The following is a 24,527-nucleotide window of genomic DNA, read 5'->3' as shown; positions in this document are numbered from 1 at the left end:
TGGGATCTTCCCAGACCAGGGCACAAACCCGTGTCCCCTGCATTGGCAGGCGGACTCTCAACCACTGTGCCACCAGGGAAGCCCCAGAACACACTTTGACATAAATTGTAACAGTATTTTTGGGGGGGGTCTCCTAAGGCAAAGGACACTAAAGCAAAAATAAACAAATGGGACCTAATTAAATTTAAACACTTTTGCACAGCAAAGGAAACCATCGACAAAATGAAAAGACAACCTATAAATTGGAGAAAATATTTGCAAATGATATGCTACAATAAGGGGTTAATATCCAAAATATATAAACAGCTCACACAACTCAATGTCAAAAAACTAAATGACCCAATTAAAAAATGGGCAGAAGACCTGAATAGTCATTTTTCCAAAGAAGATATACAGATGGCCAACAGGCACATGAAAGACGTTCAACATTGCTGATCATTAGAGATATGCAAATCAAAACCACAATGAGATATCATCTCATCCCTCTTAGTAAGAATGGCTATCAACAAATAACAAATGTTGGCAAGAATATGGAGAAAAGGGAACCCTTGCACACTGTTGGTGGGGATGTAAATTGGTGCAGCCACTACGGAAAACAACATGAAGATTTCTCAAAAAACTGAAAGTATGATCCAGCAATTTCACTGCTAGATATATATTCAAAGAAAACAAAAACACTAATTCAAAATGATACACACACGCCAAAGTTAACAGCAGCACTATTTACAACAACCAAGATAAGGAAGCAACCCAAATATCCATCAACAAATGAATGGATAATGAAGATGTGGTGAGATACGTGATGGAATATTACTCAGCCATAAAAAAGAATGAAATCTTGCCATTTGCAACAACATGGATAGACTTGGAGGATATTATGCTTAATGAAGTATGTCAGAGAAAGACAAATACTGTATGTCACACTTATATGTGGAATATAAGAAATAAAAGAAACAAATGAATATAACAAAACAGAAACAGACTCACAGATACGGAGAAAAAACTAGTAGTTACCGTTGGGGAGAGGGAAGTGGGAGGGGTAAAACAGAGTAGAATATTAAGAGGTACAAACTACTAAGTATAAAATAAATAAGCACGAGGATATATTGTACAGCACACAGAATACAGCCAACATTTTATAATAACTTTAAACAGAGTATAATCTATAAAAACAGTGAATCACTATGTATGTTGTACACCTGAAACTAACATAATATTGTAAATCAACTATACTTCAATAATAAATAGATAAATAAAGTTATGAATTGTTTATTCCTAGAATTTTCCATTTAATATTTTTAGACAACTAAAACCATGAAACCAAAATTGTGGTAAGAAGGAACTACTATAATTAAGTCAAACAAACCCAAAATATTTGTTAAACGTGTTAACAGGCCAAGAAATGTACACTTGTTTAATGTTTCCAAATAGACTTAAACTCAAAGAAAACTCATACTCAAATCACAATCAATTCTAGCATTCATTTCAATTAGAACACTTTACCATTTTCTTCCATATCAGCTTTCTCTGCTTTTGAGTGATCTTCCCGGTTTACCAGTTGTTTGGTAGCACAGACCTGCTTTAGGCCAAGGAAAAGGAAAAGAATTGAGGGCACAATCTGTCCCACCACAGCATCTACTCCAGGAGGTCGATTTTGCAGTTCCAAAAGAATACTCAGTCCTATTATACACATCTTCCGGTCATGATGCCTACAAATTATAAAGGTGAAAAAAAATGTGCACATGAGAAATGAGAACAAATTCCGAAGAAATTACAAAAAGAAATGTCCAAGGTGTACTCTAAGGTTCATTCACTGGAGTTACACAGAGGTATCTCCATTTTGTACTATATGAAATCCTATGTAAATCAAGTTTTGTAAACCAATTATCATCATCAAAGAGCTATGGGAGTCTGCAATTAATATGGGGAATCTTGTGTAATATCAATTTATGATAATACAAATGCTGTATCTGGGCCTTAGCGTAACAACTTTTATTAAAACAAGAATACCTGTATACGATAGCATAAAATTCCTATCCAATGGAAAAAATGAGGAGTCCCTTAGACTTTGTCTTCATTGGATTGGTCTACAAGGTATCTTGGCACTGTATACTAACCCCAGGTGCCAAAAGTTCCTCCACAAACTCAGCATCCAGTAAGCTGAATGTAATAGCTAATAAGTAAAACATTAAATGTCCTGTTCTGTAAAACAGGATAAGGAAAATTTAATTCTGAAGGAAAAATGTTTGACCAATATACATTACACACATTTTTGTATGAATGCTTCTTCTAAATTGTTTAAAACTAAAAATATTAAGAATTAAAAGATTTTCTATATTAGTATAACACTTAAAATTGCAGGCATGAACAAAAAATTCACTGGCAGGGATTCAAAATGAGAGTAATATACAACAAACCCAATGACAAATATATTACTAGCTTCTATTATTCTTCATTATTTCCATTGCTTGATTGATTCAAGTTACTAATGTCAAAGTATAGTATACTGTAACAGGGACTGTGCTTGACCTGGTGACTTTCTCATCCATGTAGCCTCTAACTAGTAGTGTACACCAGGTGTCAAATGGATCATAGTACAGAAGATGATTATCGAGTGGGGCTCTGAAGAATCCAAGGGAGCACAATTCAAGCATGCCCAATCTATACAATAGCTGAAACGGATTTTCTGTTTTTGGAAAATTGCTTATAGATGCTACTAACTATAACTGTGAATGACTAAATCTCTACTCTCTAAATCTTTGTCAGAGATAACTTTAAGCACAATTTCTTTTTAAAGTATGCTCTTCCTTTCAAAGCTTTAATAAGAAATCTAAATCAGGGACAAATTCCAGTCTCCTACAAGTAGAAAAATTAGAATACACATAGCAACTTATAAATATGCTCCCCCATTCCTTTTCTACCATCCTAATTCAAGCCCCTCCATCATCTCCCCACCACTTGGCAATGTCCTAACTACTCCTGTTGAAATTATTTTCCCCTCAGTAAATTTTTCTAAATGATAACTTACAAAACTTAAAAAGAACACTAGTTATTTCTAATGTTTTGAAAAAATTAATCAGCAATTTAGCTCAAATTCTAGCACAACAGGGTCACTTATATGTGTTGGGTCACTTGAGGTGGGCCTATAACTACTACTTAGGATCTCACTTTTCCTATGCTGGGAAGCTAGGAGAGTGCTTCACATAAAGCCAAACTCTCCTACCAGGGTAGGACCAGGACTACAACTAACAATCTTCTGACCTCACATTTGAAAACGGGCTCCACTGAAGTCTTTATATCTTTACCAGACCAGTACTCTCCTTAGAAACATGACTCTATTTAGAATGTTGTTACCCATAGACACTTAATAGTCATGGAACCCAAGTGGACACTTAATTCTTGTTGCCTAGAGATATAGCAATACACACAAGTCAAAAACAAGCGGGGAATGGCTATACCTAATTTTCAGAGCCTGCGTTCTTTCCACTAGATTATACTGCTGAAACACATTCTTAATTCTCTAAGAATTTAATATTATATTAACAATGCACTAAAAATAATTCTTAAAGGGCTTCCCTGGTGGCCCAGTGGTTGGGAATCCACCTGCCAGTGGAGGGGACGTGGGTTCGAGCCCTGGTCCAGGATGATCCCATGTGCCGCGGAGCAGCTGGACCCGTGCGTCACAACTACTGAGCCTGTGCTCTGGAGCCCACGAGCCATGGCTGGTGAGGCCCACGAGCCTGGAGCCCACGCTCTGCGAGGAGAGAGGCCACTGCAACGAGAAGCCCGCGCACTGCCACGAAGAGTAGCCCCCACTTGCGGCAACTAGAGAAAGACTGCGTGCAGCAGCGAAGCAGCCAAAAATAAATAAAAAATAATGATTCTTAAGATATAAAAATTCTTTCTTTATATGCTATTATATGTACATATTAAAAAGTCAACTTTCCAGAATAGAAATGTAGTGTAAAATCGAAAAGACACATACATACCCAAGAAAACAATCTGTATCATTCATCCACTGATTTATAAACTGTACAGTTACAGGTCCAGGGTTGTGAGGCAACTGAATTCGTTCTAAAGTATGTAGCAGCAAATCAGGGTTGTAGTACAAGGCAGCAATTGCAACCTGAAGACACATAGTACGAAGCTCACTAGTTTTGACTCCTCGGGTTAATCTCTCCAAAACAAGTTGAACGAAGAGTGGAATGCACTAGAGGAAAAAAGAAAAAGAGAAATCAAGTAACTTTTATAGAAAGCTGAATGTTGGTAAAGTGTTATCAATAAATCAGATACTCTTAATGACAGTGAAACGTTTGCTTGTTTAAATCATTTTGAGAATTATTAAACCCAGAGAGCTTAAATGGCCAAAAAGAGGTCCTACAGTAGTGCCAAAACGTCTCCTTCCATTTTATGTGAAGATTACATTTAGTTGAAGATTGTTCTACAAGAGTCCACACTCAAATGATGGCAATAATCCAAATGTAGACTTAGTCACTTCCATGTTTGAGTTAAAATGACTAGGGTGGAATTTTTCTTTGATAAATCATATTGGAAATACAGTTGACCCTTGAACAACGCAGGTTTGAACTATATGGATCCACTTAAATGCAGGGTTTTTTCAATAGTGAATACTACAGTACTACACTATCCACAGTTGGTTGAATCTGCGGATAGGGAGAAAACGTGTATACACAGGGCCAACTGTAAGTTATACGTGGATTTCTGACTGTGCAGAGGGTCAACGCCTCTAACTCCTGCATTGTTCAAGGGTCAAGTGTTAAAAAAAAAAAAAAAAGAGACTAAAAATAAGCATGATGTGATCAGAATTTCGCTTGAGAAAAAAATTCCTAAAAAAGTCATAGGGATGTAATGAATGACATGGTGGCTAAACTTAAGAATACTTACTGTATTGTACATTTGAAAGTTGCTAAGAACAAGTAGACATTAAAAGCTCTCATCACAAGAAAAAAAATTTTTTAACTATGTATGGTGATGGGTGTTAACTATACTTATTGTCATGATCATTTCACTGTATATACAAATACTGAATCATGTTGTATACCTGAAATTAAGATAATTTTATATGTCAAATATATCTCAATAAAATTTTTGAAAAAGAAAATTCCTGTTGGTATAAGTAAAAGACTGAAGAAAAATAGTGGATTTCATACATTAAAATCCTATGACTCCAATTCTAAAGTGCAATATTGTTTAATTTTATTAGAAATATTTCCTAACAGTTACTTTCAATTAAAAGGGATGGGCTAACTGTGGAAAACAGATGGAGATTTCTCAAAAAACTAAAAATACTACTACCATATGACCCAGCAATTCCATACTTGGGTATATATCCAAAAAACAAACACAAAAACACTAATTCAAAAAGATACATGTGCCCCAATGTTCATAGCAGCATTATTTACAATTGCCAAGATATGAAAGCAACCTAAGTGTCCATCAACAGGTGAATGGATAAAGAAGATGTGGTTCTCACACCAGTCAGAATGGCCATCATCAAAAAATCTAGAAATAATAAATGCTGGAGAGGGTGTGGAAAAAAGGGAACACTCTTGCACTGCTTGTGGGAATGTGAATTGGTACAGCCACCATGGAGAACAGTATGGAGGTTCCTTAAAAAACTACAAATAGAACTACCATATGACCCAGCCATCCCACTACTGGGCATATACCCTGAGAAAACCATAATTCAAAAAGAGTCATGTACCAAAATGTTCATTGCAGATCTATCTACAATAGTCTGGAGATGGAAAGAACCTAAGTGTCCATCATCGGATGAATGGATAAAGATGTGGCACATATATACAATGGAATATTACTCAGCCATAAAAAGAAACGAAATTGAGCTATTTGTAATGAGGTGGATAGACCTAGAGTCTGTCATACAGAGTGAAGTAAGTCAGAAAGAGAAAGACAAATACCATATGCTCACACATATATATGGAATTTAAGAGAAAAAAAATGTCATGAAGAACCTAGGGCTAAGACAGGAATAAAGACACAGACCTACTAGAGAATGGACTTGAGGATATGGGGAGGGGGAAGGGTAAGCTGTGAAAAAGTGAGAGAGTGGCATAGACGTATATACACTACCAAACGTAAAATAGATAGCTAGTGGGAAGCAGGTGCATAGCACAGGGAGATCAGCTCGGTGCTTTGTGACCACCTAGAGGGGTGGGATAAGGAGGGTGGGAGGGAGACCCAAGAAGGAGGTGATATGGGGATATATGTATACATATAGCTGATTCACTTTGTTATAAAGCAGAAACTAACACACCATTGTAAAGCAATTATACTCCAATAAAGATGTAAAAAAAGAAGATGTGGTATATATACACAATGAAATACTACTCAGCTATAATAAAGAATGAAATTTTGCCATTTGCAGCAACATGGATGGACTTGGAGGGCATTATGGTAAGTGAAATCAGTCAGACAGAGAAAGATAAAAACTGTATGATATCACTTACATGTGGAATCTAAAAAATACAACAAACTAGTGAATATCACAAAAAAGAAGTAGACTCACAGATATAGAGAACAAACTAGGGGTTACCAGCAGGGAGAGGGAAGGGGGAGGTGCAATATAGGGGTAGAGGAGTAAGAGGTACAAATTATTAGGTATAAAATAAGCTACAAGGATATACTGTACAACATGGGAAATATAACCAATATTTTATAATAACTACAAATGGAGTATACCTTTAAAAATTGTGAATCACTATATTGCACACCTGTGACTTATACAATATTGTACAGCAACTATAGTTCAATTTTTTAAAAGGGATGGGCTAAAATGATTTGTGTAAAATAAAATTCTGAGGTCTTAATATAAGTTCATTTTTAAATTAAACTTTAAAAATCAAAGTTTCAGGGGAGAATGGGATGAATAGGTGGAATACAGAGGGTTTTTAGGGCAGTGTAGTGAAACTGGTCTGCATGATACTATGTCATTATACATTTGTCCAAACATATAAAGTGTGTACACCAAGAGTACACCCTAGTGTAAACTGCGGTCTCTGGGTGATAATGATGTGTCAGTATGTTCATCAGTTATAACCAATGCACCACTCTGGCGGAGATGTTGATAATGGGGAAGGCTATGCATGTGTGGGGTAAGTGGTACAAGAGATATCTCTGTATCTTCTGCTCAATTTCTCTGAGAGTCTATAACTACTCTGAAAAATAAAATCTATTAAAAAATAATCAGAGTTTCATGTAAAAATTTGAGACAAATTCAATATGTTTCCTTTAGTAAGCCAAACTGTAAGTACATTAGTATCAGAATACTAGACTTGTTTAGGATAATATATAATATCAAAACACATGACTACATGTGGTACTTTTAAGATTGAGATTTTTATAAAGAAATGACTAGTCTGATTAACTCTATTGATTTTGTCTCATATTCTGATATAGAGCATATATAGGACATAGGCTCTATTAAAAATTATTACTACAGTTAAATAATTATTGTGAATCAATGAAGCCAAAAGAAAATGTAAACTAAGTTTGAAAAACTTTTTGATATGTTTTAATAACAAAGCTTCATTTTAACAAATATCTACTATTACATGCAGAGCCATTAAGAATACAAAGAAACTTTGAGGTTTCAAAATTAGTAAAACTAAAATTATCTGTTTATATTAAAATAAAGTCAATTATGGGGATTGATTATGCAGAATACCTCCATATACCACTATGGAGTGATCTGCAAGATATATTATTAAGTGAAGAAGGCAAGATGGAAAAAAATATGTTTAGTATGCTACTGTTTAAGAAGGTGAGGAGAGAATGGATATAACTATTTGCTTTTTGTTTTTAAATGAAAGGATGAACTAAAAACTGGGGGGTGGGGGGAGAGTAGAAATGGGGAAAGAAAGTAATGGTAGAGGGGACAGGAATGGAAGCTAGATTTCCCTGAATATACCTTGTTTTGTAAATTAGACTTTAGACTTTGCATATGTTATATTCACAAAAAATTTAAGCAATCCCTAAAAGTTAAAATAAAATGAAATAAATAATCAAACAAACAGGGATTATGTTAAATTACTTTAAACTTTATGATTTGACTTGTTTGGCTATAAATATCCCTAGCATATGAATAGACCCTTGAGATAGAAGGAGCTACTAAAAAATCTTAAACTGTTAATAGTGATCATATGTTGGTGATAATATATACATATTAGTGGGGTAAAGTAAGTGAGTAATTATGATGAGAACCAGGATTTTGGGTGTGGGAGATACTGATTAGGATCAATTAGGTTAAGTAAAAATAATGTAGTCCGAAATTTGAACTGGAAATATCTGTGTCTACTAATGATGCATTAATCTTAATATAATATGTATTTCCTGGTTCTCTTTTGTGGAAATAAAAAACTACTCAATAGCAAGGAATATCCCTTGTGCAGTCTTGGAATACCATTTCCCAGGGTAGGGCAGGAAATGTACAAGATGAAACTGGAACATCTAATCACACCAGATAGCAGAAAACTTCCAAAGGCTATGAGAGTCAGGTCAAAAGCACTCATATGGCAAACTCAAGAGGCTCCCACTGGCCTAAGTTGAAAGAACTTTGTACACCTTAAATATACTGAATATATTTGATGTGTATCAAATAAATTTGAATCTATAAGGTCAAATAATACTAAAAAGCCAAAAAATAAAAAACACCTCACTGGTCGTCTTTGGAGGATGCTCCAAAGATGGAGCACAAGGAAACAACATATTGTCTCAGTCATGACAAATAAAGGCAAATACTCAAACTATTCCTCAGAGTAATCTAATAATTGATGAGAAAACATTTCTCCTCATAGAAGTAATTCCACTCATAAATGAAGAAGGAATGACAGAATTAGAATATCATCACCAACAGCACTAAGATCATAAGACGAGAGACAACCATTCTGTCCCTAGTAGAAATACACACCACCACCTATGAAGTATTCTTGCCAAAACAATCACAATTGAATCCAACCAAATCTCTAGATCTAACTACCAATTTACAGGAAATATTGAGGAATTTAATTCTAAGGCATTACAATCCTTCAGCACAGTAATGGTAACTTCACTAACATTAGACAGTGAGTTAACTCACTTAACTTTCTGACATAGAAATGCTCAGGTACCAACTTTCCAATCCCTCTAACAACCCAGTTTTAGGAGTAGAAACCCACTGTACATACATTACATATGAAATTCTTACTTGCTAACTTCAAATGAGTCTATCCAGCTAAAAGCAATTCTTTTATTCAATTTTTCTTTACTACTTACTAGACTCCTCCAAACTGAAATTTCAACTTTTTTCATTTTCTACAACTCTTCCTATTTAACTGCAAAAATAAAGCCATTGGACTTAAGCTTCCACATCCCTTATTTCTACCTCAAGACAGATCTCTATATCAGCATTATCTAAACGGCACTGTCACAACGGTTAATAGATGTTCCTTGGGTTTGGAAAACAAAAAGATTCCACTGTTAATTAATTTGGAAAACACAGAATACTAACCACTCCTTTAGGCACATTTCCAGATAAAGGCACTAAGAATTCAAGCAATAATGAAATGAATTTTGTTTTATCCAGTTTTCCCCAGACCATTGAATACACTTTTTTATGAACACCTACTGACACCATTAGATGGTCACCATTTGAGTAATATCACTCTATTCCCATCTCCTAGTATCTACACTTTCTGTTTCTGTGAAAAAGATCATCTATTTTCCAAGGTAAACCTGTGCTCACAGGCTTCTCCCTGTCCTCATCTTATGTCTTATTTTTTCTGGTGTTTTCTATGCAATGTCTGCAATGACTCCCACTATGAATCTTGTTCTAATCTTCCACTCCCAATGCTACTTGCCTAGAACAGAACTAATACCTTCAGACCTCAACCTCACTGAAGATGAAATAAAGACATTCTCAGAAAAAACAAAACAAAAAACAGAACTCATTGCTAGCAGACCTATCCTACAAGAAATACTAAAGGAAGTTCTTCGGGCTGAAAGCAAGTGAATTACCCAGAGGGTAATTCAAAGACAAAGAAAGACACACACACACACACACACACACACACACACACACACACACTCCAGTAAAGGTAATTATGTAATTATAAAAAATAGTAAAAATAGTATTTCTTTCACTTTCTTAACTGTTTTAAAAAGCAATCACATAAAATAACATGTTATAATTGTATTGTTGAAACTATAAAATGTAATATATTCAACATTAACAATACAAAGGATGTAGAAGCAAGATTCTACTGGAATAAGGAAATGACACCAGATGGTAACTTCAACCCACAGCAAACAAATAAAGAGAACTGAGAAATGGTAAATAAGAAGGCTAATATAACAAGTATATACCTGTAGATATATACGTGGTTGCCTTTTTTCTTAGCTTCTTTGAAATAAAATTACAAATAGAAATAATTACAAACAGTGTATTGTTGGATTTATAACATATATAGATGCAACATATATGACAGCAGTAGTACAAAAAGGGGGGAGAGGGAATAGAGCTATATAAGAGTAATGCATCTATATCTCACTAAAAATTAGGTTAATCTCAATCTGAAGTATATTCTGATAAGGTAAGGTATATATGGTAAGCCCTAGAGCAGCCACTAAGAAAAATGTTTAGAATAGCGGAAAAAAAATTAAAGGAATTAAAATGTGACATTAGAAAATATGTACTTAATTCAAAAGAAAGCAGTAAAGAAAGAATAGGGGAACAACAACAAAACATGAGACATATAAATAAAAAATAAAATGACAGATTGAATCTATGTGTAAAAGTAACAACAGTAAATGTGAATGGGTCAATTCAAAGACACAAATAGGTTGAAAGTAGAAGAATGGAAAAAGATATATCATGCAAACAGCAACCATAAGAAAGCTGAAATGGATATACTAATATTAGACAAAAACAAACAAAAAGTGTTACTAGAGATAAAGAGAGACAATTTTAATGATAAAAGGGTCAATTCATCAGGAAGATAAAACCATTATAAACATACATACACATAACAGAGCCCTAAAATACATGAAACAACAACTGACAGAAATAAAGGGAGAACTAGATAATTCAATAACAGTTGGAGAATTTAATACTTCACTTTTGATAACAAATAGAACAATTAGGTAGAAGATCAGCAAAAAATAAAAGACTTAATCAACATTATAAACCAACTAGATCTAACAAACATCTATAGAACACTCAGCCCAGTAACAGCAAAGTACATATTATTCTCAAGTGCACATGGAACAATCTCCAGGACAGACTATATGCAGGGCCATTAAATAAGCCTCAATAAATTTAAAAGGAATGAAATCACACAAAGTATGTTCTCCAATTACAATGGAGTAAAATTAGAAATCATTAACAGAAAGAATTCTGGTAAATTCACAAACATATGGAAATTAAACAACACACTCCTAAATAACCAGTGGGTCCAGAATAAAGCACAAGGGAAATGAGGCCAAATTTTGAGATGAATGAATATGAACACATGCCAAAACTTATGAATGTAGCTAAAGCACTGGTTAAAGGGAAATTTATAGCTATCAATCTCTATATTAAAAAAGAAGAAATATCTCAATCTAATAACCTAAACTTCCACCTCAAGACTCTGGAAAAAGAAGAGCAAGCTAAACTCAAAGCAAGTAGAAGGGAATAAATTATGAGGATTAGAGCAAAAACTAATGAAATAGCAAACAAAAAAACAGACAACAAAATCATAAATTGGTTCCTTGAAAAGATGAACAAAATTGACAAACCTCTACCTCAACTAACAAAAGGGGGAAATAAGAGAGCGAGAGAAAGAAAAGATAATAATTACTAAAATCAAGAAAAAAACGGGGTCATTATTACCAACCTACAAAAACAAAAAGAAATATAATGAAATATTATGAATTGCATGCCAACTAATTAGTTAATTTACATGAAATGGACAACTTCCTAGAAAGATGCAAACTCCTACATTAACTCAAAAAGAAATAGAGGGCTTGGGCTTCCCTGGTGGCGCAGTGGTTGAGAGTCCGCCTGCCAATGCAGGGGATGCGGGCTCATGCCCCGGTCCGGGAAGATCCCACATGCCGCGGAGTGGCTAGGCCCGTGAGCCATGGCCGCTGAGCCTGCGTGTCCGGAGCCTGTGCTCCACAACAGTGAGAGGCCCACGTACCGCAAAAAAACAAAAAAAGAAATAGAGGGCTTCCCTGGTGGCACAGTGGTTGAGAGCCTGCCTGCAGACGCAGGGGACATGGGTTCGTGCCCCGGTCCGGGAAGATCCCACATGCCACGGAGTGGCTAGGCCCGTGAGCCATGGCCGCTGAGCCTGCGTGTCTGGAGCCTGTGCTCCGCAACGAGAGAGGCCACAACAGTGAGAGGCCCACGTACCACAAAAAAAGAGAAAAAAAAAAAATAGAAATACAAGTAGACCTATAACAAATAATGAGATTGAATTGGTAATTTTAAAACTACCCACAAAAAAAGCTCAGGCAAAGATGGCTTCACTGCTAAATTCTAACATTTAAAAAACACCAACCTTCAGAAACTCTTCCAAAAAATAGAAGAGGAGGGAGCACTTCCCAACTCATTCCACACGAGGCCAGCATAACTCTGATTCCAAAGCCAGACAAAGATACCACAAGAAAAAAAAAATTACAGATCAATATCTCTTATAAATACAGGTACAAAAATAGTTTTAAAAAAATACCACCTAACTAAATCTAGAAATATATAAAAAGGATCATACTCCATGATCAAGAAGGATTTACACCAGGAATTCAAGGTTGATTTAACATCTGAAAATCAATTAAAGCAAAACACCGTATCAACAGAATAAAGGACAAAACCCACATGATCATCTCAATAGATGCAGAAAAAGCATTTGATAAAATTCAACACGACTTCATGATCAAAAGATTCAACAAACCACGAATAAACAGGAACACACTCAATCTGATAAAAAACATCTATGAAAAACGTACAGCTTGGGCTTCCCTGGTGGCGCAGTGGTTGAGAGTCCGCCTGCCGATGCAGGGGACGCGGGTTCGTGCCCCGGACCGGGAAGATCCCACATGCCGCGGAGCGGCTGGGCCCGTGAGCCATGGCCGCTGGGCCTGCGCGTCCGGAGCCTGCGCGTCCGGAGCCTGTGCCCCGCAACGGGAGAGGCCACAACAGTGAGAGGCCCGCATACCGCAAAAAAAAAAAAAAAAAAAACGTACAGCTTACATCAGACTTAATGGTGAAAGGAATACTTCGCCCCCTAAGATCAGGAACAAGACAAAATGTCTCCTCTTGCCACATCTATTCAACATTGCACTGAAGGTTCTAGCCAAGGCAGTTAGGCAAGAAAAATAAACGCACCCAAGTTGGAAAGGTAAAACTCTATCTGCAGATGAGATGACCTTGTGTACAGAAAATCCTAAGAAATTCTCTGAAACTCTATTAAAACTAATAAAGCAATTCGGCAAGGTTGCAAGAAACAACATAAATATAGAAAAAGTGTATTTCTAAACACAGGCAATAAACAACTTGAAAATAAAATTAAGAAAACAATACCATTTATAACAGCATTAAAAAGGATGAAATACTTTATGAAGACTTTAATGAAAGAAACTTGTACTTGAAAACTACAAAACATTTTTGAAAAAAATTAAAGATGACCTAAATAAAAGGAAAGACATCTCATGTTCAGGGATTGAAAGACTAAATATTCTCAAAGTGACAATACTTCCCAAAGTGATCTACAGATTTAGCACAATGCTTATCACAATCCCAGCTGGCTTCTTTGCTCAAATTGACAAGCTAATCCTAAAATTCATATGGAAATTCAAGGGACCATAATAGCCAAAACAATCCTACATAGGAACAAAATTGGAGGACACAAACTTCCTAATTTCAAAACTTACTACAAAGCTACAGTAATAAAGATACTGCAGTCCTGGATTAAGGACAAAAAAATTAATTAAATCTGAATGAGAATCCAGAAATATATCCTCACATTTACAGTCAATTGATTTCACAATGTGTGTCAAGATAATTCAATGGGGAAAGAATAGGTTTTTTCCAACAAATGGTGCTGAGACAATTTGATATCCACGTGGAAAATAATGAATTTGTACCCCTTCCACAAACCATATTCAAAAATTAACTCAAAATGAATTAAAGACCTAAATGTTAGAGCTAAAACCATAAAACTCTTAGAGGAAAATCTTTGTGAACTTGAATTTAGCAATGATTTCTTAAATATGATGCCAAATTGCATTGGGTATTTTTGTCATAGGATTTCTACCAGTAAACACAAACTATAGGCTATCTTTGTAATTTTCCATCACAATATAAACATCAATCAGACATGCACATTTTAAATGTAAACATCAAGTAGGATGTTTTCTATACATATATTACCTGATCAATTCCCCTTCCTTTGCACTGAAGAATGATGACTTCAAGAAGTTTGGCTGCATGACATTCTGCATCTTCTCCTGCATCTCCACATAGTACCTGCAGTAATTAAAATTTCACTCAGCAGTAAATAGGAATTGCAAAAAATTTAATCAAGTCTACATGAAGTAAACATCACATAAAAATTCAGCCATTAGAATCTCAGCATTGCTTGAGTCATAAGTTTACCTTGCCAACCCAGAGAAGGAGGTTCAAAATGAAGTTCATCTATCTTCTTCATCTACTCTGATTCCTTATAAGGTGTAATAATTCACTTATTTAACTTTGGATTAATAAAATAGGCTATATGAGTTAACTGTCTAGACAAATGAAGCTTCCCTTTATGTAATGCATCAAAACAATAAAATACAATGAAATCAAAAGAAAACAAAATAACCTTCTTCTTAAACAATTAAATAAACCCTGTGTTTTTCTGTTCCTTTTGAATTCCTGTCTATATGCACCCATTTTTCATAATGAAACCATAAATTTAATATTACACACCTTTTAATTTCCTCATTTGGACTTCATAATTTGAACTACTTTCCATAGACATTATAACCATTTAGGACTATACAGTATTACAGAAGATGAGTATAACAAAGCTTACCAGCCTGTTCCCCTAATGTCAATTCTGTATTTTCACTGATATGAACAATTATACAGTGCACATGTTCATACACCTAATACGGCAGCCTTATAATAAGGTTCCCAGAAGAGAGGTTTATAGAGTAGAGGCATGCTTATATTAGAAATAAAGAAATATGGAAAAATTAATAAGGGTTCCAACACAAGACATAAGAAAAAGAACAGACTTAACCCAGACAATAAAAGTAAGATAGAAATTAGGAATATAAACAAAAAGAGGTAAAACAAACAGAAATCAAAAATAGATTCATTAAAAAAAGACTTAAGTAGAATTTTGCCAAAATTATTTTTAAAAAGCAAAGAAAGCAAAATTTTAAAACATTATGAAAGACATAAATACAGATAAAGGAAAGATTAAAAATGAGAATACTATGAACAATATTATATTCCTTATATATTTGAAAACTTAGATGACCTGGATAATTTCCTAGACAAATACAATTTAAGAAAACTGAATTTAAAAGATATTCCAGATAAAGATGACAGATTGAACATCGCCATTCAATTTTATCCCTTCTCAAAGGCCATTAAAATAAAGGTAAAGATATTTTAGAGGCATATATCCACAAAGACAGAGATAAAGGAAAAAACAGACAGCTATAAAATTGTAGAAGCTGGAAAACAGATGGATCAGTGAGCTGAAACATAAGCAGGTAGCTAGCAAAACCAAGAACCAACCCTATTTACATAAACTTAAAATTCTACCTCAAGAGCAGTGTTTCTAGATCTAGATTCTAAACATGTGGGCTCTAGAACCAGAATGCTTTGGTCTGAATCCTAGTTCCACCATTTACGAGCTGTGTTTTTAGAAACGCTATTGGGTGGGCCAAAAAGTGTCTTCAGTTTTTTAAGTAAAAATAAAAGACACATTTTTCATCAAGAACTTTACTGAATAACGTATTCACCCTTTTGTTCCACTACCTTCTGCCATTTTTCAGGCAACTTCATAATTCCATCTTCCCAAAACTTTTTATCTTTTTGAGCCAAGAACTATTCCAGGTGCCTTTTACAGCCTTTACAGTCCAGGGAATTGAAATTTTTTCCATTAAGAGATTTTGTAAATACCAAAATAAATGGAAATCCAAAGGTGCAAAGTCTGGTGAATAGAGCAGATGAATCAGAACTTCTCAGCCAAGCTGTAAGTTTTTGCCGGGTCATCAAAGAAACATGTGCTCTTGCGTTATCCTGATGAAAGATTATGTGTTTTCTGTTGACTAATTCTGGATGCTTTTCGTTGAGGGCTGCTTTCAGTTGGTCTAACTGGGAGCAGTACTTGTTGCAATTAATGGTTTGGTTTTCTGGAAGGAGATCATAATAGAGCAGGGGTCCCCAACCCCCCAGGCCACGGACCAGTAGCGGTCCACTGGTCCCATCGCTCCCCATCGCTCGCATTACCGCCTAAACTCCACCTCCTGTCAGATCAGCGGTGGCATTAGATTCTCAGGAGCGTGAACCCTACTGGGAACTGCGCATGCAAGGAATCTAGGTTGCAGGCTCCTTATGAGAATCTAATGCCTGATGATCTGAGGTGGAGCTGGGGCAGTGATGCTAGCACTGGGGAGTGGCTGCAAAAAAAGATCATCATTAGCAGACAGGTTTGCCCGCACAGAGACCATAATAAATCAATTGCTTGCAGACTCATATCAAAACCTTACCAGTGAGTGGCAGGTGAAAACAAGCTCAGGGCTCCCACTGATTCTGCATTATGGTAAGTTGTATAATTATTTCATTACCTATTACAATGTAATAATAATAGAAATAAAGTGCACAATAAATATGATGTGCTTGAATCATCCCCAAACCATTCCCCCACCCCGCCCCCGGTCCGTGGAGAAACAGTCTTCCACGAAACCAGTCCCCTGCTGCCAAAAATGTTGGGGACATTTGTAATAGAGGACTCCCTTCCAATCCCACCATATACACATCACCTCCTTTGGATGAAGACCAGCCTTTGGTGCCGCTGGTGGTGGTTCATTTTGCTTGCCCCACAATCTCTTCCGTTCCACATTGTTGTACAGTATACACTTTTCATTGCCCATCACAATTTGTTTTAAAAACAGAACGTTTCATTACGTTTCAGTAGAGAATCGCATGCAGAAATATGGTCAAGAAGGTTTTTTCACTTAACTTACGTGGAACCCAAACATCAAAGCAATTCACATAACCAAGCTAGTGCAAATGATTTTCAACGCTTGATTTGGATATTTTGAGTATGTCGGCTATTTCCCACATGGTATAACGTTGATTGTTCTCAATTATTGTTTTGATTTGATCGCTATCAACTTCAACTGGTCTACCTGACCGTGGTGCATCGGCCAGCAAGAAATCTCCTGCACGGAACTTCACAAACCACTTTTGACACGTTTGATCAATCACAGCACCTTCTCTAAACACTGCACAAATCTTTTTGTGCATTTCAGTTGCGTTTTTACCTTTCCTGAAATAATAAAGTTTAATATGCCAAAAATGTTGCTTTTTTTCTTCCATCTTCAATATTAAAATGGCTACACAAAAATTCACCGATTTTGATGTCTTTTTTTAAACCCATGGTGATATGACAGCTGTCACACACAACCTAACAAAATTGTTTCAAATGAAGTTAAAGACAACTAAATGCTACTAGAGCCATCTTACGGAAAAAACCAAACGCACCTTTTGGCCCACCCAATATTTATTCTCTGTACCTTAGTCCCCAGCTGTAAAAAGAAATATAGTAATATACTTATGTCATAGGATTATATGATACAGAAAGAAAAAACTCAGCCCCTTTTCCCAAAATTGCATTGACATGGTTTCTTTGTTTGCTGGTTTTGTTGGTTTGAGGTTTTGTCCCCCCACAAAAGGAAGAGAAACAAAATATAGTACAGTAGCTTAAAAAATGGGCTCTGGAGCCAGATTACCAGGATTCAAATCTAGCTCCAACACATAACAGCTATGTGACTAGGTCAATTTTCTAAACCTCAGGCACAATGCAAAATGCCTGTCTCCTCTTTAACGAAAGGTGATATAATGTTGTAAAGATTAAATAAATTCATGTGTATAAAGTGCTTAGGAAATACCAGTGTACAGTAAGAGTTCAATAATAAGACCAGAAATAAGAAATATATTTAACTACTTGACAAGTAGAAGGACATCACTGTGAACGTCACTTTTACTATATCTGCTATAATAACTCAACTGTGAGTTATAAAGGACCATGTAGGACTGTTATGTTTTCTACCTTTGCTTTCTCTTCCCCTTTCCCTCACTAGCAGCTGTCTCCATAACTTAGGAATAAACTGAAGACAGCCAGGTGATTATGACTTAACAAGCTGGGTTATTACAGAGCAATATGAGTCTTCAAAAATCGTGATTCTACTCCTGCTGTTTACATGTGATGAAACTTAGTGACTTCCCAAAATCTCCCAGGCTCTTTATAACTGAACTGAGACCTCCATCAGATAAACTGATTATCAGTTCAGCGCTTTTAACAGAGTCTGGTACACATCTCTTCTAGGGAGGAAAATAGGTTGTACACTAGCTATCTTACTCCCAACTCCAAGGCCAAACTTAGGTTTCTGGCTATTTGAGCTTTCTAAAATCTGCCATCTCTACGCAATACAGTTTTATACTTATGTATATATTGATACATATATTCACCTAAAAGAGGAGGAAAGCATTAGTCAACAATGATTCCCAGATATAACCAAGAGGGCCAAATCTAACTTGTGACAAAGATAACATAGTAGACAATCATGTTTGTGCATAAATACAACAGTAGCCATTATGTGGCTTACCAATTATCCTGTATTGAGCTAAATGATGCTGTTTTTCCAACTATTCCAATTTTTTGTCTCATGTTATTTATGTTCAAATTACCTATATCTTGTGTCTTCTAATATATACATTCAATTAAAAGAAAAATCAATAATTGACAAACTGTGTGGTATTTTCCTAGCACTCTTTTTTAATCAAGGAGCAAGTCTGCATTTTTGAAAGAAAAAACACGAAGAAAATTATTTACCTAAGCATTATAAAGTACACAGCTATAAAAGTAGCAAACATTCTTAAGTATAACACACAATATGAAATTTTCAGATAATTCCAAACTCCAATTGAAAATACAAAATGACAAATATATGTTGATGAGAGCAATACAGAACTAAATGTATAAGAAACACATTGAGAGAGTACCTGAAGTAAAATACAACATTAGTAAGTAAACGTTAGTAAGTAAACCATTAGTAAGAATCACTATGACAAATGTTTAGGACATGCTTACCTTTCTACACATTGTAAAAAGTATTTCTAAATGCTTTGGATTTGATAGTAAAGTATTTGTATCTATTGTCACATAATTATGCAGAAGAGGCATCATGTCTGGAAAAAAATTCAAAATCCCAGTGAGACTTGAGTAACAGAAGTAGAAATAAATTATTACCACTGAAAGCATATTTCTGTAGCACCCACACATTACTATCTTCCCTTGCAACCACAAAATGCTAGAAATGAAAGTGTTAAATCCACCTTTTCTATAAATGAGAAAAATGTGGATCAGAAAGACTAAAATGCTCATCATTTATTATAGTGATTGTTATTAATTTTCTTCTTTTTTTCCATAGCACTCATCACCATCTGACATACTGTATATTTACTTACTTGGCTGTGTGTTTCCTACCCTCTCCCTCCCCCCACTAGAATGGAAGTGTCAAAAGGGCAAGGGCTGTCTATTTTTTTCACTGATGTATTGCTGAGCTTAGAACAATACTTGGAATATAGTCGATATTCAGAAGATATTAATAAATATATGGATATATACTCTGACTGCAAAGTAATTTAAGATACAGTAGGCAATACGGTCTCCCTCCTACTACCTCTATTCCTAGGGCTGAAAAACACTCCTATGGTAGCACCACCCTTTACTCGAAAATAATATCTATTTAGACACAGAAAAGCAAAACTGTTGCATGGTCAAAGTCATACCTGTAAAATATTCAAAACAATCCTGCTGAAAAATCTCATATAATATACCTAGAAGTTGCCACATTTGAGGAGAAATACCATGGCAGGTTAAACTATATGCCAGTGAAAGAATTTCTTCATAGAATTCTAGAAAGAAGAAAATCTCTAGTTAGAATCCCAGGAAATAGCAAAAATTAAACACAAAGACCACTCAGAAGATGATTTAGGCTATACACTCACACATGTTTTACATCTAATGTACTTTTGAGCATCTGTTTCTCAGCATTCACATCTTCAGCTACATCTATTTGCCACCTTCCATTTCTTACCAAGATCTGCCCCCTACTCAATAAGACAAGCCAAAGATTTGTTTTTACTAAACTTACTTATAATACTGAAAAATTATATTTTTATATTTTTTAATATAGAAAGTATAGTTTATATATATAAAACGATATTAGAAATGAATACAAGAAGGAATAGATTATTGTATGTGGCTCCTACACAGGATTTTAAATTTACAAATAATGTTCTTCAGAGAGCTTAATTAATCTAGGTGAAAATATCTGTCTGTCTCACGTATTTTTACAAACTATATACTGTACAGTATTTCATCAATTTACAAAGCTTGTAAAATTTGCACAGTATTTCTTAATTTACCTCAAGACAATTATACTCAAAGTAGAAGAGTCCAAAGGGAATGTGCTTGCATTTGTACACATATTTATTATTATTACCCTCACTCAAAAGCAAATTATATCTAAACATACAATCAGAAAACACAAACCTCAATACAAAAATTTCAAATAATTCCTACCATGTCACTGAACAAAAAAGTTTAATTTCAAAGTTAATTATTTTTTTCCCTTCTTATTAAAAGGAACTAATATTCACCCTGGAAGTTTGAATAAAGTTTTTTTCTGTAACATTATTTAAAACTTAATACATTCAAAAGCTAGTAATACAGATATATGCCTTACCAAAAGCAAAATAAGACGGAAATCATAGATACTGGGAAATAATTTGTTATGTAAGACAATCACTTGAAATACAACCAATTGTCTGAATATAAAATTTCTGAGAGTTCTGTTCAGGAAAGCAAATGCCTCTTCCCTAAAGTGAAGCCTAAAAGATAGAAATATTTCCTTTCACATTCGTGACAGCTACGGCATGTGTGCATTACCTGGCTACTCAGATGCTCAAGACCAGGACTCTGAATCTTGAGGGAGAAACTAGAAGGCACAAAGCTGTTCCAGTTTTGGGGGGCGGGGGTGGGGGGGACAGGGTCTGTGTTGGAGTCTGGACTATGGTAGGCAGCAGCCTAGGACCCAGTGTTGACAAAGGCAGCACTGGCCTTCTAAGCAGACCACTATTACGGCAGAATCCTGGCTGGCTCTGGCCAACTCCAGCCTTCCCACTGCTTTGGTGTGCTACAACTATCCTTCCGCTAAATTCCGTTTCTGCTTAAATTGACCAGAAGTTTTTTCATTTATTCTCAACGAAGAAGACTATTAGGGTAGGATGGTTTTACTAACTTTGACTTACTGCATAAGATAGAACAGTTAAATCAGTAACAGCTAAGCCTGGCTTCTAATAATAAATCAATTTCATGAGTAAATTAGCAATGAAAACAGGCAAAGGAGGGAGGGAGAAGTGGGACAATGGAAAGAGACTGGACCCACAGACATAACATGGTCAGACTACTGTGGCAGGGGTCCTGGATTAACAGATTCAGCCCATGACATCTTCCAGAACAAGTTTGGTTGTTGTTGTTTTTTTAATCTGAGATCTTGCATAGCCAAATATTGGTTCAAAAAAGGGCCATTAACATTATGTGCATCACAGCTGAAAACATAAGAGAGATCAGCTATCACCCTGGGACTAGGGATGAGATTAGAGGAGACAGGCAGCCGAAACCATGGCTTTCTCCTCTGCCCACCACACCCAAGAAATAGGCCCCTTTCCTTTTTTTAACATCCTGATGTTGTAATTGCTCAAATTAAATATTTGGTGTAGGCAGATTACAGAAGGTTGGTATAAACTACTTCCCTTTGCTTTACTTTACAGTTTTTTCCTCAAGATTACTTTACTTTAAATTTAAATGGAGATTACATCCTTGTAACTTATTTATTTTATACCTAGTAATCTGTATCTCTTAATCCCCTTCACCTGAAATAAATAAGTTACAAGCATGTAATGCACAGCACAGGGAATACAGTCAATATTTTATAACTTTGTATGTAGCATATTCTATAAAAATACCAAATTACTACATTGTAATCCTGAAACTATTGTAATACTGTAAATCAATTAAAAAATTCACATTTGAAGTCCTTAAAAAAAATTTTTTTAATGGAGAATTTTCAGTTACAATCTCTTCCATGAATAAGGACATAAGTGAATATACTCTTTTTGAGTGTATCAGAATCTCTGGAATTATGGTCCAGGAACCTTCATTTTAACTAGATCCTCAGTGATTCTTATGCACACCGAAGTCTTAGAACTACTGCTTTATAGCAACTATTTCAAAAGTAAGGAGTACCCTTGGCAGGGTGCAGGATAATCCACTGAGATGGGAGAAGAATGTTATTAGAACACTTAGTGGATATATACATATATATTTATATTTAATCTCATGTTTTTACATTTCTATTTTTATGTATGTAAATGTAGTATAGTAACATGTATATTGCCTATAAATAGGTATTCAAATATTATTCACATACATTAGAAGTACATGCTCAATTTTTTACTAATGGTGTGAATGATAAAAAGTTTGGAAACAACTGCTCTTAGGCAGTAGCATGCTTTTGTTCCATCTTTCTACCTATACACTATACAGGTTGCATTTCCCTCATGCCCACAAGATTTGGGGCTGGCATCTTCAAAATGCTTGGATACTATGAAAAGGTTGTCTCCTCTACAAATTCCAATCAGTGTATAACATCCAGCATTAGCTACTGATTCTGCTCAGCAGTCAGGCACCGTAACAGATAAGAGAACAACAATTAATTCATACTTCTGATAGGATATATGTCTATCATTTCACATTTTTCAATCCCAGATTAAAGTAACCTCACCTGAACCTCATCCCAGTTCCTCCTTTCTAAAAAACTTTAAATACTCTGTTCTTTAAAAACTCCAAGACCAAAAATTCTTAACTGGATATGTTACGCCTACCTCTAAATGAAAATCTGGATGCCTATAATCAGAAAGTATATCTACAAATTGAACAGAATGCAAGTCTCTCTTTCTCAAAACTGTCCATCTTGTTGAACTTGAAGGGCTAAAATGCATCTTTCATCAAATTTAAGAAGAGTCCCAATTTACCTTTTTATTCTACGTTTGAACTTACCAATTACATGTTTCTGTAAAACAAGATCAATGATCCGTAGACAGATATTCTCTAACTGCTGAGTAACCTAAAGACAAATTTTAAACATTTAGTTTAAAATTCATCATAACTCTTAATTTAATCTATAACTTTAATATTATCCCAATAAAAATACCAACAGGACTTTTCTGAGAAGAGAAATTGAGAATTCTAAACTTCACGTGAAAAATTAAACATGCAAGAATAACCAGGAAATTCTGAAAAGTAGACTCATGATAGAAGTGGCAGTTAAATTCATAATAAAATTACAAATTAAATTACTTCCTTATCTCATATTTTATACCAAAATTAATTCCTAATATATCTAGGATTTCAATGTGAAGGCTTAAGCCATAAAAATACTAAGCATCTGTTCCAGATTTATAATTCTGCTCTTCATACATTAAGTATTTGTACACGTGTAAATATTCCTTTTAAGGAAATCTTGTTTTCAAAGTTTGCTTTTAGTAAGTCAAAGTTCAAAATCATAAGACTGGTAGTCAGGAGACCAAGATTCCAGTCCTTGTTTTGCCTCTAGTTACCTATGACCTTGGTAAAGCCATTTAGCTGAAGGCTTTAAGTTTTTTCATCTGCAGGTTAAGGAAGCTGGATTTGATTAGTGCATCTCAATTTTAACCCATGCCTCCCTTGATAATCACAATAAGGTCACATGCTCCTTTAACTTTACGTGAAATTCAAAATAAAATTAATATCAAGAATTTAAAAATTAAAACAAAAAGATAAAATGCTGTTTTGTCTTCAAACTAACCCTGCTGCTCATTCTACTACTGCCCATCCTCCACACACACATTTTTGGGAAAACTTGACGAGGCGACGTCTAAGTTCTCTTCAAATTTAAAATATAAGTTCTACATATAAAGTGAAAGAATAATCCTTAAGTATACATGTAACTTAACTTGGAAATCTCACGTTTACTGATAGGCCCATACTGTTTCAACAAGGACACAACAATACAATAATGAATACGGAAAAAAAAATTCACAGTAAGCCTTTTAGGCAAAGGAAGCCCTGCCCAGGACAAGAAAACTGAACCATTTTTAAGAACCTGGTAAGTGTCCACTGGTATGTGATAAACACAGG

At 35.1% G+C, this 24,527-nt stretch overlaps 1 protein-coding gene across 4 annotated transcripts in view; it reads right to left on the bottom strand.

Annotated features, from left to right (window-relative positions):
- IPO8 (importin 8) overlaps positions 1–24,527 on the bottom strand; it is a 70,832-nt gene that overhangs the window by 10,627 nt on the left and 35,678 nt on the right. For all 4 annotated transcript variants that reach the window (XM_032646058.1, XM_032646059.1, XM_032646060.1 and 1 more), the window contains 6 exons: positions 23,409–23,475; positions 20,075–20,200; positions 19,374–19,471; positions 14,429–14,524; positions 3,990–4,210; positions 1,504–1,709 (listed from right to left, as the gene is read on the bottom strand). In XM_032646058.1, the coding sequence (XP_032501949.1) occupies positions 1,504–1,709; positions 3,990–4,210; positions 14,429–14,524; positions 19,374–19,471; positions 20,075–20,200; positions 23,409–23,475 (814 nt within the window). The remainder of the gene's footprint in view (positions 1–1,503; positions 1,710–3,989; positions 4,211–14,428; positions 14,525–19,373; positions 19,472–20,074; positions 20,201–23,408; positions 23,476–24,527) is intronic.

This window comes from Phocoena sinus, chromosome 10 (assembly GCF_008692025.1).
Source record: "Phocoena sinus isolate mPhoSin1 chromosome 10, mPhoSin1.pri, whole genome shotgun sequence".
In the NCBI taxonomy this organism is placed as follows: domain Eukaryota; kingdom Metazoa; phylum Chordata; class Mammalia; order Artiodactyla; family Phocoenidae; genus Phocoena; species Phocoena sinus.
The sequence above is the reverse complement of the archived record's forward strand: the minus strand, read 5'-3'. Positions and strand labels throughout refer to the sequence as shown.